This window comes from Anolis sagrei, chromosome 6 (assembly GCF_037176765.1).
Source record: "Anolis sagrei isolate rAnoSag1 chromosome 6, rAnoSag1.mat, whole genome shotgun sequence".
In the NCBI taxonomy this organism is placed as follows: Eukaryota; Metazoa; Chordata; class Lepidosauria; order Squamata; family Dactyloidae; genus Anolis; species Anolis sagrei.
Window position 1 is genome coordinate 252,928 of NC_090026.1, and position 13,092 is coordinate 266,019.

The 13,092-nt window shown below is 48.6% G+C and overlaps 1 protein-coding gene across 1 annotated transcript in view; it reads right to left on the reverse strand.

Annotated features, from left to right (window-relative positions):
* The window catches only part of ARRB2 (arrestin beta 2), a 20,790-nt gene extending 11,159 nt beyond the window's left edge, over positions 1 to 9,631 (reverse strand). Inside the window, exons 1-4 of the mRNA XM_067469612.1 lie at positions 9,477 to 9,631; positions 7,719 to 7,749; positions 5,883 to 5,943; positions 3,777 to 3,821 (exon numbers count right to left, since the gene is read on the reverse strand). Coding sequence (XP_067325713.1) covers positions 3,777 to 3,821; positions 5,883 to 5,943; positions 7,719 to 7,749; positions 9,477 to 9,499 — 160 coding nt within the window. The 5' untranslated portion in view covers positions 9,500 to 9,631. The remainder of the gene's footprint in view (positions 1 to 3,776; positions 3,822 to 5,882; positions 5,944 to 7,718; positions 7,750 to 9,476) is intronic.
* Positions 9,632 to 13,092: the final 3,461 nt, after the last annotated feature.

Consider the following 13,092-nt stretch of genomic DNA (forward strand, 5'->3'; position numbering starts at 1 on the left):
GCAAGTGGAGCGCAAACCTATCTGCGGAATAATGTCCAGGGTGAGTGAAAGAACGCTTGTCAGTTCAAAGCAAGGGTTCTGGCCCAGCTGACTTGTCCGAATGTCCCACCTTGTAATCTAGGATCACCCAGGGAGGCCCCGCTCTCGTTCCTGTCAACAGCAAAGATGCGTCTGGCAGGGAGAAGAGACAGGGCCTTCTTGGCTGTGACCCCCCGCCTATGGAACACACTCCCAAATGAGGTAAGATCCGCCCCCTCCCTCCTGGCTTTTAGAAAAATATTTAAATCATGGTTCTGGGACCAGGCCTTCGGACATAGAATCCTAGAATCAAAGAGTTGGAAGAGACCTCCTGGGCCATCATCCAGTCCAACCCCATTCTGCCAAGAAGCAGGAATATTGCATTCAAATCGCCCCTGACAGATGGCCATCCAGCCTCTGCTTAAAAGCTTCCAAAGAAGGAGCCTCCACCACACTCCCTCCGGGGCAGAGAGTTCCACTGCTGAACGGCTCTCACAGTCAGGAAGTTCTTCCTCATGTTCAGGCGGAATGTCCTCTCTTGTAGTTTGAAGCCATGGCTCCATTGCGTCCTAGTCTCCAAGGAAGCAGAAAGGAAGCTTGCTCACTCCTCCTCCCTGTGACTTCCTCTCACATATTTATACATGGCTATCATATCCCCTCTCAGCCTTCTCTTCTTCAGGCTAAACATGCCCAGCTCCTTAAGCCGCTCCTCATAGGGCTTGTTCTCCAGACCCTTGATCATTTTAGTCGCCCTCCTCTGGACACATTCCAGCTTAGAGTCAATATCTCTCTTGAATTGTGATGCCCAGAATTGGACACAATATTCCAGGTAACGTGATCTAACCAAAGCAGAATAGAGCATGGGGAGCATTACTTCCTTAGACACTAGGCTCCTATTGATGCAGGACGAAATCCCATTGGCTTTTTTTGCCGCCACATCACATTGTAGAGGTATGCAGCATTTCAGAGGGACACTGGCTGGAATGGTGATTCGACTGACGAGGCTTGTTTTAATCCTTGTTGATGTATTGCTTTAATTACGATTTGTTTAATTTGGTTTTACTGTTGTCATTGTTTGTATTGGCATCGTATCAGTGCCCAACGTAAGGCATTGAATTTTGCCATTGTTTATGTGTAAACCAATTTGAGTCCCCCCAGGGGTGAGAAAGGCGGGATATAAATACTGTAAATAAAATAAAATAAATAAATGTTGCAATTGGCAAGCTTGAACGGCATGGAGTAGCCTTGCAGCTGCAAAGCCTGGCTGTTGTTTGCCTAGAGGCGGTGTCCTGTTTGGGAGGCGTCCACCAGCCCTTGACCGCTTGCTGCCTGGAGCTCTCCTGTTCCTGAGGGAAGTTCCCTATTGCAGCCTTGACTCTGGTGTTGCAAACAGAGGTGGCAGCCAAGTGGGGTTCGTTTTCATGGCTTCCTCCTTCCTGCTGAAATGATCCACGTGCTCCTTGTGGATTTCAGTGGCTTCTCTGTGTCATCCAGGGGTTCCCACCCTTTGGGCCTCCAGGACTTTTGGGCTTCAACTCCCAGAAATTCCATCCAGCTTGTGGGAGCCGAAGCCCAAAACACCCGGAGGCCCAAAGGCTGGGAACCACTGGTGCCGCCTGGCTTGGTGGTCGTCCAAGCAGTCCGGCACTTCTGTGTTCCCCAGCAATAATAATAATATGCTGCGCCCAGGCGGGTTCCTCGGGGGCTCTGCGATGGCTGGCTTCTTGGGCTGGATCATCCTGCAGGGCTTCTTCTCGTGCTCTTTGATGCGTGCCTGGCAATGCTGCTGCGTGGAGCCCCCCCCCCCCCCCCCCCGGAGACTTCGTGTCCACAGCTGCAGGATGAGATGCAAGAGACTCCTGCAGAGGAGGCGGGGATCCCTCTTTGCAACCGCAAGGCTCCTCTCAGCTCCTCCAGCCTGCTAACGGCAACACTGACCCTTGCTTCGCACAGGCGAGAGTCCTTCCTCCCACCCTGGACCGCGTTCCTCAGGTCTAAACACACTCCACTTGCCTCACTGCCAACACCACCTCTGAAGACGCCATTAGCCACAGATGCAGGGGGAACATCAGGAGAGAATGCTGCTGGAACATGGCCAGACAGCACAAAATACTCACATCCTCCATGTAGTTTATGACGAACTCTTCTATGATTCTGCAAGATCAACGTAACTGGAAGGGCTCAAGTAAGTACTTATTTCAAATATGAAAAGTGCACTATTCTCATTATCACATTTGTTTACACCCCGCTTTCTCTCTCCCGAAGGAGACTCAAAGCGCGTTGACATAAATGCATCAGCGTACAATTTTAAATATGCAAAGAGCACGGCAGGGAAGCCTTCCTCCTCCTCCTCCTCAACAGGGGAGCCCCCCTTCTCGCTCTCTGATTGGCCGGGAGGCGGGTCCTTGTCAACCCACTTCCTGCATTCTCTGCCAACTTCTGCCCAGAAATTGCATTAATTGGATGCTTGAAAAGAGTAAAAAATTAACTCGCATCAACTTCTGGTTTTCTTTTGGCCAAAGCAGAATGAGAGGGGGGGGGGGGACTGACAGAATGGCTGCCTTAGCCTTGGACCTGGTGAGGCTAAGGCAGTTGGAGTTGGGAGGGATCCCCAAAGGCCATCTAGTCCACCCCCTTCTGCCTTCAGGAAGGAAAACCACCATCCAAGCACTCCAGCCTCTGTTTAGAAGCCTCCAAAGAAGGAGCTTGCCCCACACTCCGAGCAAGAGAGCAAAACAAACACGGCACCAATATGCGTACACCTCAGAAACGTCCCTGTTCAGACTTACATACAAATTCAACTTAAGAACAAACCTACAGAACCTCTCTTGTTCATAACTAGCCTTTACTGTATTTCTTTGTTTCTAAGGCACCCACGACTGTAATCTGCCCACTGGCTTCAATACCACCAAAAGGAAAACAAAACCATATATATATGTATGTATGTATGTATGTATGTATGTATGTATATATGCATATGGGGTATGGTATGGAAATACAATGCAATCTATATGCACTGATTCAAAGACACGCGTCCCTTTCAGGGGTGTCTGTACAAAAGAGCTTGCCTGAGGGCTGAAGGAAGAGGGTCAAGCCAGGGAGAGGCCAGTGTTTTCCACCCTCTCTCTCTCTTTGAAAGGCAGTTCAGAGGTCACCTGAGACCCTGAACTGCACTGAAGCAACCCCCCCCCTTTGACCCTGAGGGGCTTTACTCCAAAGGAAGCCCATTTAAGCAGAGCGCAGTGTCCTGTCCGGACTTCCTCATTGAGGCTCCGGGGTTCCTCGTCCACCCAAGTCCCCGGCCTGCCTCTTCCCTCCTCCTCCTCCTCCTCCTCCTCCTCTCTCTCCCTTTCTCTCTCTCTCTTCCCCAATTAGCCACGCTCTGCTTCCAGGGGCGACTCACCCCTCCGCTCTCTCTGAAGCAACAACAACAACAAACAATGCGCCGGCTTTCTTCTTCTTCTCCTCCTTCTTTTCCCTGCTGCTGCTGCTGCGCATTTCATGCTCCCGCTCTTTGTCTCCTTTGAAGCGCTCCCTGCCTGCCCCACATTTCAAGGAACTTGCGAGGGAAGAGGGAGGGAGGCGGGGGGGGGGGCTCTCCCCTCATCCATTTGCAAACTCAAAGAGAGCGCCATCTGAATGGCAGAGGCCTGAAGGGAGAGGAAGGGGCTGAAAGGGCCTTCCTCCTGCTGGGCAGAAATGAGGGGGGCTGGGGGGTCTACAGGAAAGGGGCCCCCACACTCACTGCCTTGACTTACCCTTCCGGTCCTTAAGGTACTCCGGATCCACAAGGACAACGCCATCTAACGGGGAAAGAAATAGGGAAATGAGGCCAACTTCTATTATTACATGAATCATAGAATCAAAGAGTTGGAAGAGACCTCAAGGGCCATCCAGTCCAACCCCATTCTGCCAAGAAGCAGGAATATTGCATTCAAATCACCCCTGACAAATGGCCATCCAGTCTCTGCTTAAAAGCTTCCAAAGAAGGAGCCTCCACCACACTCCGGGGCAGAGAGTTCCACTGCTGAACGGCTCTCACAGTCAGGAAGTTCTTCCTAATGTTCAGATGGAATCTCCTCTCTTCTAGTTTGAAGCCATTGTTCCCTTGCGTCCTAGTCTCCAGGGAAGCAGAAAGGAAGCTTGCTCCCTCCTCCTCCTCCCTGTGGCTTCCTCTCACATATTTATACATGGCTATCATATCTCCTCTCAGCCTTCTCTTCTTCAGGCTAAACATGCCCAGTTCCCTAAGCCGCTCCTCATAGGGCTTGTTCTCCAGACCCTTGATCCTTTGAGTCGCCCTCCTCTGGACACATTCCAGCTTTTCAATCTCTCTCTTGAATTGTGGTGCCCAGAATTGGACACAATATTCCAGATGTGGTCTAACCAAAGCAGAATAGAGCATGGGGAGCAGGACTTCCCTAGATCTAGACACTATGCTCCTATTGATGCAGGCCAAAATCCCATTGGCTTTTTTTGCCGCCGCATCACATTCCTGGCTCATGTTTAACTTGTTGTCCACGAGGACTCCAAGATCTTTTTCACACGTACTGCTCTCGAGCCAGGCATTGTCCCCCATTCTGTATCTTTGCATTTCATTTTTTCTGCCAAATAGGTGCTAGGGAGGGAGGAAGCAAGGACCCCCCACCCCCGCACCCCCCAAGCTATAGGCAGAGCCATAGGACCCTCTCTCCCTTGTCCTTATACAGGGAAAATGGCACTCTCCTCTAAATGTCACACGCTATTATTATTTATGTTTAAGGGAAGGAGAGTCCTCTTTGCACAAACCGACACACTCCCCCAAGTGTCAGATATTGTTGTTGTTGTTGATATGCTTATGTTTATGGGAAGGGGAGTCCTCTTTGCACAAACCGACACACTCCCCCAAGTGTCAGATATTGTTGTTGTTGTTATGCTTATGTTTATGGGAAGGGGAATCGTCTTTGCACAAACCGACACACTCCCCCAAGTGTCAGATATTGTTGTTGTTGTTGATATGCTTATGTTTATGGGAAGGGGAGTCCTCTTTGCACAAACCGACATACTCCCCCAAGTGTCAGATATTGTTGTTGTTGTTATGCTTATGTTTATGGGAAGGGGAATCGTCTTTGCACAAACCGACACACTCCCCCAAGTGTCAGATATTGTTGTTGTTGTTGATATGCTTATGTTTATGGGAAGGGGAGTCCTCTTTGCACAAACCGACACACTCCCCCAAGTGTCAGATATTGTTGTTGTTGTTATGCTTATGTTTATGGGAAGGGGAGTCCTCTTTGCACAAACCGACACACTCCCCCAAGTGTCAGATATTGTTGTTGTTGTTATGCTTATGTTTATGGGAAGGGGAGTCCTCTTTGCACAAACCGACACACTCCCCCAAGTGTCAGATATTGTTGCTGTTGTTGTTGTTATGCTTATGTTTAAGGGAAGGGGAGTCCTCTTTGCACAAACCAACATACTCCCCCAAGTGTCAGATATTATTGTTGTTGTTATGCTTATGTTTATGGGAAGGGGAGTCCTCTTTGCACAAACTGATATGCTCCTCTAAATGTCACTTATTATTATTATTATTATTATTATTATTATTATTATGTTTATGGGGAGCCCCCGGTGGGTTAAACCACTTGAGCTGCTGAACTTCCCGACTGAAAGGTTGGTGGTACGAATCCAGGGAGCAGGGTGAGCTCCTGCTGTTAGCCCCAGCTTGTGCCAACTTAGCAGTTCAAAAACATGCAAATGTGATTAGATCAATAGGCTGTTAGGAATTGTGGGAGTTGAAGTCCAAAACACCTGGAGGAGGGCCAAAGTTGGCCCAGGCCGGATGGACACACACACACACACATATATATATGCACACAACTCACCCACAGGGTCCACTCGGTCCAGGTGATCCACAAAGTCCCGTTTGCCCAGGTAGACTGTGAGCTGTAATGGGGGAGAAGGGAGAGAGAGGCAGCAGGTGAGAACGTGGACAGGGAACCCCTTCCCCAAACTCAAGAAACCTCTCATCCTGCCCCTTTTCCATAGGACCCCAACCCTTTTCCCGGCCCAAATATCTTCAATTGGGGGAGGGGTGCCTCACATCCTCTGCCCTGACCCACACAATGGTGTTTAGTAGGAAATAACACCAGCTGATGCTGAGGAGGGAGGGGTTGAGGGAGGGGGCGTCACCAGGGAGACTCCGGAGTGGGTGAGAGTCAACAAGGGCTCTCCTGGCTCCCGGGAAGGCGCACCTGGGGACACCTGCGCTTGCATCAATACCAAGGGAGTTGCATCTCGTGCTTCCCTGGCACAAACAGCAGCGCTCCAGTGCAAAACACAAGCATAGAGATGCCCAAATGCAACCTCAGTCATGCCATGTGTTGCACACACACACCCTCAACAACTGCTGTGCAATTGCTCTGGCCTTTGCACAATCAGAGTGACTTCCCTCGCACAAAACAGGAGAAAGCGCTTGATCCCTGTCACGACTGCCGTGCATTTGCTCTGGCCTTTGCACAAGCAGGGCGGCTTCCTTTGCACAAATAGCAGTGCTCCAGTGCAAAACACAAGCATAGAGACACCCAAATGCAGCCTCAGTCATGCCATGTGTTGCACACACACCCCCTCAACAACTGCTGTGTAACTGCTCTGGCCTTTGCACAATCAGGGTGGCTCCCCTCACTCAAAACAGGAGAAAGCACTTGATCCCTGTCACGACTGCCGTGCATTTGCTCTGGCCTTTGCACAAGCAGGGCAGCTTCCTTTGCACAAATAGCAGTGCTCCGGTGGAAAACACGAGCATGGAGACACACATATGCAATTTCATTTGTGCCACGTGTTGAACGCCTGCTTCCTCTGCATTTGGCTGCTGCATCCTGCGCACAAGCACTTGGTCCCTGCCACGAATACGGTGAATTTGCTCTGGCCTTTGCACAAGAAGAGCGGCTTCCCTCACACCAAACAACAGCACTTTGATGGAAAACAAAAGCATGGAGACACCCATATGCAACCTCAGTTGTGCCACGAGTTGCACACACACACACACTCCAGGAGTGCTGTGCAATTGCTCTGGCCTTTGCACAAGTAGGGCATCTCCCTTTGCACCAAAGAGTAGAAACACAAATGGCCCAATGTCACAAACGGAGGTACAGAAATGCAACTTTGGTTTGTGCCACGTGTTGCGTGACCCAGAGAGCGGTGAAACATCCCAAAGTGCAATGTGCACCAGGTCTCTTTTCACTAGACTCTGTGTGTGTGTGGGGGGGGGGGGGGGAATCCCCGAGGCAATCTCTCTCTCTCTTATTATCTCCTTCTGGATCCTGCTTTGCAAGAGGAAGTTCCGTGGGTGTCTTGTGCAACGGCGGCGGAGTCCTGGTGCATGCGTGTGTGGGCGTACATGAGAGCAGGAAGCACTGCTGCTGAGTGTGCGAGGATCGAGGTGCAACCCCCCCCCCCCCCCCCCCGCGTGCCTTCTCCTTCTCCAAAAGGCTGGGCAGGAGGAAGGAAGCGGGTGGAGAGGAAGAGGGACAGGAAACCCGCAGCAACTGCAACAGCAAAGGGAGGCCCTCGCACTCGTATTCTTCACACCAGGAGGGCGGGGAAGGCAATGGTGCAGCGGCTGCAAGCACACGCAAAGGCCAAAGCCAGCTGCATTGTAGCTGCAGGGGGGAGGGAGGGGGGGCATTTAAAAGGGGGGGAGGGTGATGGCAGGAACTCACTTTGCAGTTGGGGCTGGACTTCTTGAAGACCCTGCAGGGAGAGAAAGAGGAAGAGTGAGGACGAGGAGGAAGAGAGGGAGCCTTGGAAAGAGGAAGGAACATTCAGGGGGAAATACTTCCCCACTTCCCCCTCCCCAAATGCAAGGGTCCCTTCCCCAAAATGTCAGGTTTTGAGGACACACTCGACACCAACAGCAAAAATACAATTGCGTGCTTCATGTTTGTATGTTTTAGATGGTATGCCGGTGATTTTAGGTTAAGGCGCTTTGAGTCTCCTGCAGGAGGGGCCAAGCCGCCGGGTATACATAAATATTATGTAAATGCACGTGTGTGTGTGTATGTTTGTGTGTGTAATAAATAATAGTAATTTACATTGTATGGCAATTTGAGTCTTTGAGTCTCCTGCCGGAGAGGCCAAGCCACCGGGTATAAATAAATATCATGTGTGTGTCTTGTCGAAGGCTTCCATGGCCGGAATCACTGGGTTGTTGTAGTTTTTTTCAGGCTATATGGCCATGGTCTAGAGGCATTCTCTCCTTTAGGAGACCATGCCAAGTCTAGACCATGGCCATATATATGGCCATGGTCTAGACTTGGCATGGTCTCCTAAAGGAGAGAATGCCTCTAGACCATGGCCATATAGCCTGAAAAAAACTACAACAACCCTATAATGTGTATGCACGTGTGTGGTTTTGTGTGTGTGTGTGTGTGTGTATGTGTATATATATATATATATATATATGTCTGTGTAATAAATAATAATAATAATAATAATAATAATTTAAATGGTATGGTGATGCTTTTAGGTCTTTGAGCTGCTTTGAGTCTCCTTCTGGGGACATAAAGCGGGGTTGTCATAATAGTGACGATGATCCCATGGGAAGAAGAGCGCGCCATGGAGTTTGGGGAAGGGGTGGTGATTACAGGTGGAGTTACCTGGGAGGTCAAAGGTTACTGGGGGGGCAACAGTTGGTCCCCCTTTAGATTGAAGGAGAACACAACGGGGGGAGCGTTGGCTGCTCTGATGTTCCCCCCAAATGGAGCCGTGACCTCTTTTTCCCAGCCAAGGAGCCCCCTCCCCAAACATGGACCCACTTTGTAGTGCGGGGGGCGGGGTGGGGTGGGCTTTGGCGTAGGCCTCAAGGCCACCCAGTGGAGTGAGGGGGGGGGGCTTTCACCCTGTCCACCCCCTTGGCCTGTTGTTGGTGCTGGTCTTGCCTGGCAGGAGCAGGATGTCAACACTGCCCACCCCCCCCCCCCAAGGCGCTGGCTTTGCCCCCCTCGCTCCCCCCTCCCTCCCCCCGTGTGTTTTGGACTTGAGCCCCTGCCTGGCTCAAAGGCCGCCCGGCCTCCCCCTCAAAGCCTTCCCAGAAGGAATGCTGGATGGATGAACCCCAGGGCCCCCCCAGCCCCGCCCCAGGGAGACACCCCCAGAGCCCTCCCCACAGATGGCCACTCTCGCCCCCTCCCTGGGCAGCAGCATCCCGAGGGCCTCCTTGCAAGGGACCCCCAAAGACCCCCCCCCCCGAGGCCACCCAACCCGCCCCCCCCCCACTTATATGAGCCTAGAAGGCGCCGCCCGAGCCCCCCCCCCCGGAGGAGGCCACCCGGCCCCGCCCCAGGAAGACACCACCAGAGCCCTCCCCGCAGATGGCCAGCCGGCCGGCCTGTGTTGCCAGAGCCGCGGGGTGGGTGCCAGGGTCCCCTCCCTCCCTCCCTCCCTCCAAGGGGCCAGGGCGGGCGCCCTCCTGCTGGTACCTGGTGCCCGCCTTCTCCCCCATCCTGGCTTCCCTCCTGCTTCCCTTCCTCTTCCTCTTCCTCTTCCCTCAGCGCCGCAAGGAAGAAGCAGCAGCAGCAGCAGCAGCCATGGCCCCCTCTAGCTTGCCCTCCTTCCTTCCAGGGGCCCCGGTCACGTGGGCAGGACCCCGCAGCCAATCCCAGGGCGCGCCCGAGAGGAGGGGGCGGACGTCATCGCGGCAGGGGGGAGGGAGGGAGGGGGAGGGAGGGGGCAGGAGGCGTGACCCCGCCCTCACCCCAGAAGCCGCGCCTGCGCAGAAGCGCCACAAGGAGAAGGCCGCCCAGAAGGAAGAAGAGCCAACCCTGCTCAGCCAGAGATACACAGATAGATAGATAGATAGATAGATAGATAGATAGATAGATAGATAGATAGATAGATAGATAGATAGATAGATAGATAGATAAATAATAGAGGGATAGATAGATAGATAGATAGGGAGATAGATAGATAGGGAGATAGATAGATAGATAAATAATAGAGGGATAGATAGATAGATAGATAGAGGGATAGATAGATAGGGAGATAGATAGATAGATAGATAGATAGATAGACAGACAGAGGGAAAGATAGATAGATAGATAGACAGAGGGAAAGATAGATAGATAGATAGATAAATAATAGAGGGATAGATAGATAGATAGATAGATAGAGGGATAGATAGATAGGGAGATAGATAGATAGATAAATAATAGAGGGATAGATAGATAGATAGATAGATAGAGGGATAGATAGATAGGGAGATAGATAGATAGATAGATAGACAGACAGAGGGAAAGATAGATAGATAGATAGACAGAGGGAAAGATAGATAGATAGATAGATAGATAGATAGATAGAGGGAAAGATAGATAGAGGGAAAGATAGATAGACAGATAGATACATAGATATATACATAGATAGACACATAGATAGATAGATACATAGATAGATACATAGGTAGATACATAGATAGACACATAGATAGATAGATACATAGATAGATACATAGGTAGATACATAGATAGATACATAGGTACATACATAGATAGACACATAGATACATAGATACATACATAGATAGACACATAGATAGATACATAGATACATAGATACATGCATAGATAGACACATAGATACATAGATAGATACATGCATAGATAGACAGATAGATACATACATACATAGATAGATAGATAGATACATAGATAGATACATAGTGTATTATTGATGTATTGTGGCATAATAACATAGTACACATAACACTATAATAACTACATATACATGTTACATTACTAATAATATTGCAGCCTAGGGTTATAGTACAAAATAGTAATCTATAATACTAATATTGTGCTAGGCTAATAATAGAATATATTTCATGTACATATAATATTGATAATATTATAATTGAATACAATATCATATGAATAATATAATGAGAATAGTGTGATAAAATAATACTATAGAAAGTTTAATTACTACTAATAATATACAATAATATAGAATGGTAATACTGTTTTGTTATTGAATATGTGTATATTTTAAGTTGTAATGTTTTTGATTGTGAGCCACTTTGAGTCTCCGGGTGGGACAAGATGGAGGGAGAAGGTGAACAGCATCCAAGGGGCAGATTTGGCCCTGGGTCAGGACGCGGCATGGACACGGATTGTTCAGTCCCTGGAAGCACACCGGAAGAGCCATGTAAGCTTTTTCTGAAGGCAGCCAGGGTGGGTGCCTGCCTCATCTCCTTGGGGAGCAAGTTCCAGAGCCGGGAGGCAACCACAGAGAAGGCCCTCTTCCTCGTAAACATAAAGTTTAATAACAATAATAGTCTTCTCTAGGCTTTGCTGTCTCCTCATGATGTGGCATTCAAAGGACTTCAGCTTTCCCTCTAGTCTCCTTCCCTCCAGTGAGCTTTAGTCGGGCTTTCTTTCCTGGAGGATGGACTGGTTGGATCTCCTCGCAGTCCAAGGCACTCTCAGCACTTTCCTCCAACACCACAGCTCAAAAGCATCTCTCTTCCTTGGCTCAGCCTTCCCGAAGGTCCAGCTCTCACCTCCGTAGATGTGACTACTACAGGGAATACCATGGCTTGGACTAGGCAGTGGATCTTGGTTGCCAGTCTGAGGTCTCTGCTCTTTACTATTTTATCGAGACTGGACATTGCTCTCCTCCCAAGAAGGAAGCGTCTCCTGATTTCCTGGCCTCAGTCTGCATCTGCACTCATCTTTGCACCTAGAAATACAAAGTCTGTCACGGCTCCACATTTTCTCCCTCTATTTCCCAGTTGTCAATCATTCTTGTTGCCATAATCTTGGGTTTCTTGATGTTTAGCTGCAACCCGGCTTTTGCGCTTTCTTCTTTCACCTTGATTGGAAGGCTCCTCAGCTCCTCCTCACTTTCGGCCATCAAAGTGGTGTCATCTGCATATCTAAGGTTGTTAATGTTTCTTCCAGCAATTTTCACCCCAGCCTTAGATTCGTCAAGCTGGGCAACTTGTATCCTCACATGAGGATACAAGTTGAATAGGTTAGGTGAGAGTAGACAACCCTGCCATACGCCTTTCCCAATCTTGAACCAGGCTGTTGTTCTGTGGTCAGTTCTGACTGTTGCTCCTTGGTCGTGATGCAGATTCGTCAGGAGACAGACAAGGTGACACTTGGTCTCCACATACATGCCACCATGGACAGTTTATTATGATCCACCCAAAGGCTTTAGAATAGTCAATAAAACGGAACTAGATGTTCCTCTGAAGCTCCCTGCCTGCCTTTCTCCGTGATCCAGCATCCGAATCCTGGCAAGTTGGTCTGGTTCCTCTGCCTTTTCTAAAGCCAGCTTGCACGCCTGTCAACTCTCACTCCATGTACTATATTATGTAAATATAATACATAATAAATAAGAATAATAAGAAATCCTCATGGTGGTAGGAATTATAAATTGTATGTGTCTTAAAATTGATTACTTTTATAAAAAAAATAAACCTAAATGAATAATGGTAATAGGAAAATATTTTATTTATTTATTTATTATTTATTTAGACTTGTATACCGCCACTCCCAGTTTGGCTCGGAGCGGTTTACAGCAGTAGATTAAAACAATACAACCAACTTTAAAATACAATAAAGCAAGAACAGACATAGTCCCAAGTTATTCACCCATTGAAAGCTTGTTGGAAAAGAAAGGTTATATTTATATCAATGTAAATATAATAATAAATAAGTGTATATATATATATATATATATATGTATATATAAGGATAAAAAGAAAGATAGAAATACACAATAAGGATATGTATACATGTAAATATAACAATAAATATGTAATAAGGATTTATTTATTTATCGAGTCATCAGCAACTAGTCAATTATATTTCTAACAGAACAAAGCAAACAAACAAACAGACAAAATACAAAATACAGAATAAAAAAATTGTGAGTTTGGTAGTTGATTAGATGTCCTTTGCCCAGTATCTGTCCCCTTTGAGTGCCTCTGGTGTTGCTGCAAGAAGGTCCTCCCTTGCACATCATGTGGCAGGGCTCAGGTTGCATTGCAGCAGGTGGTCAGTGGTTTGCTGTTCTCCACACTCGCATGTCGTG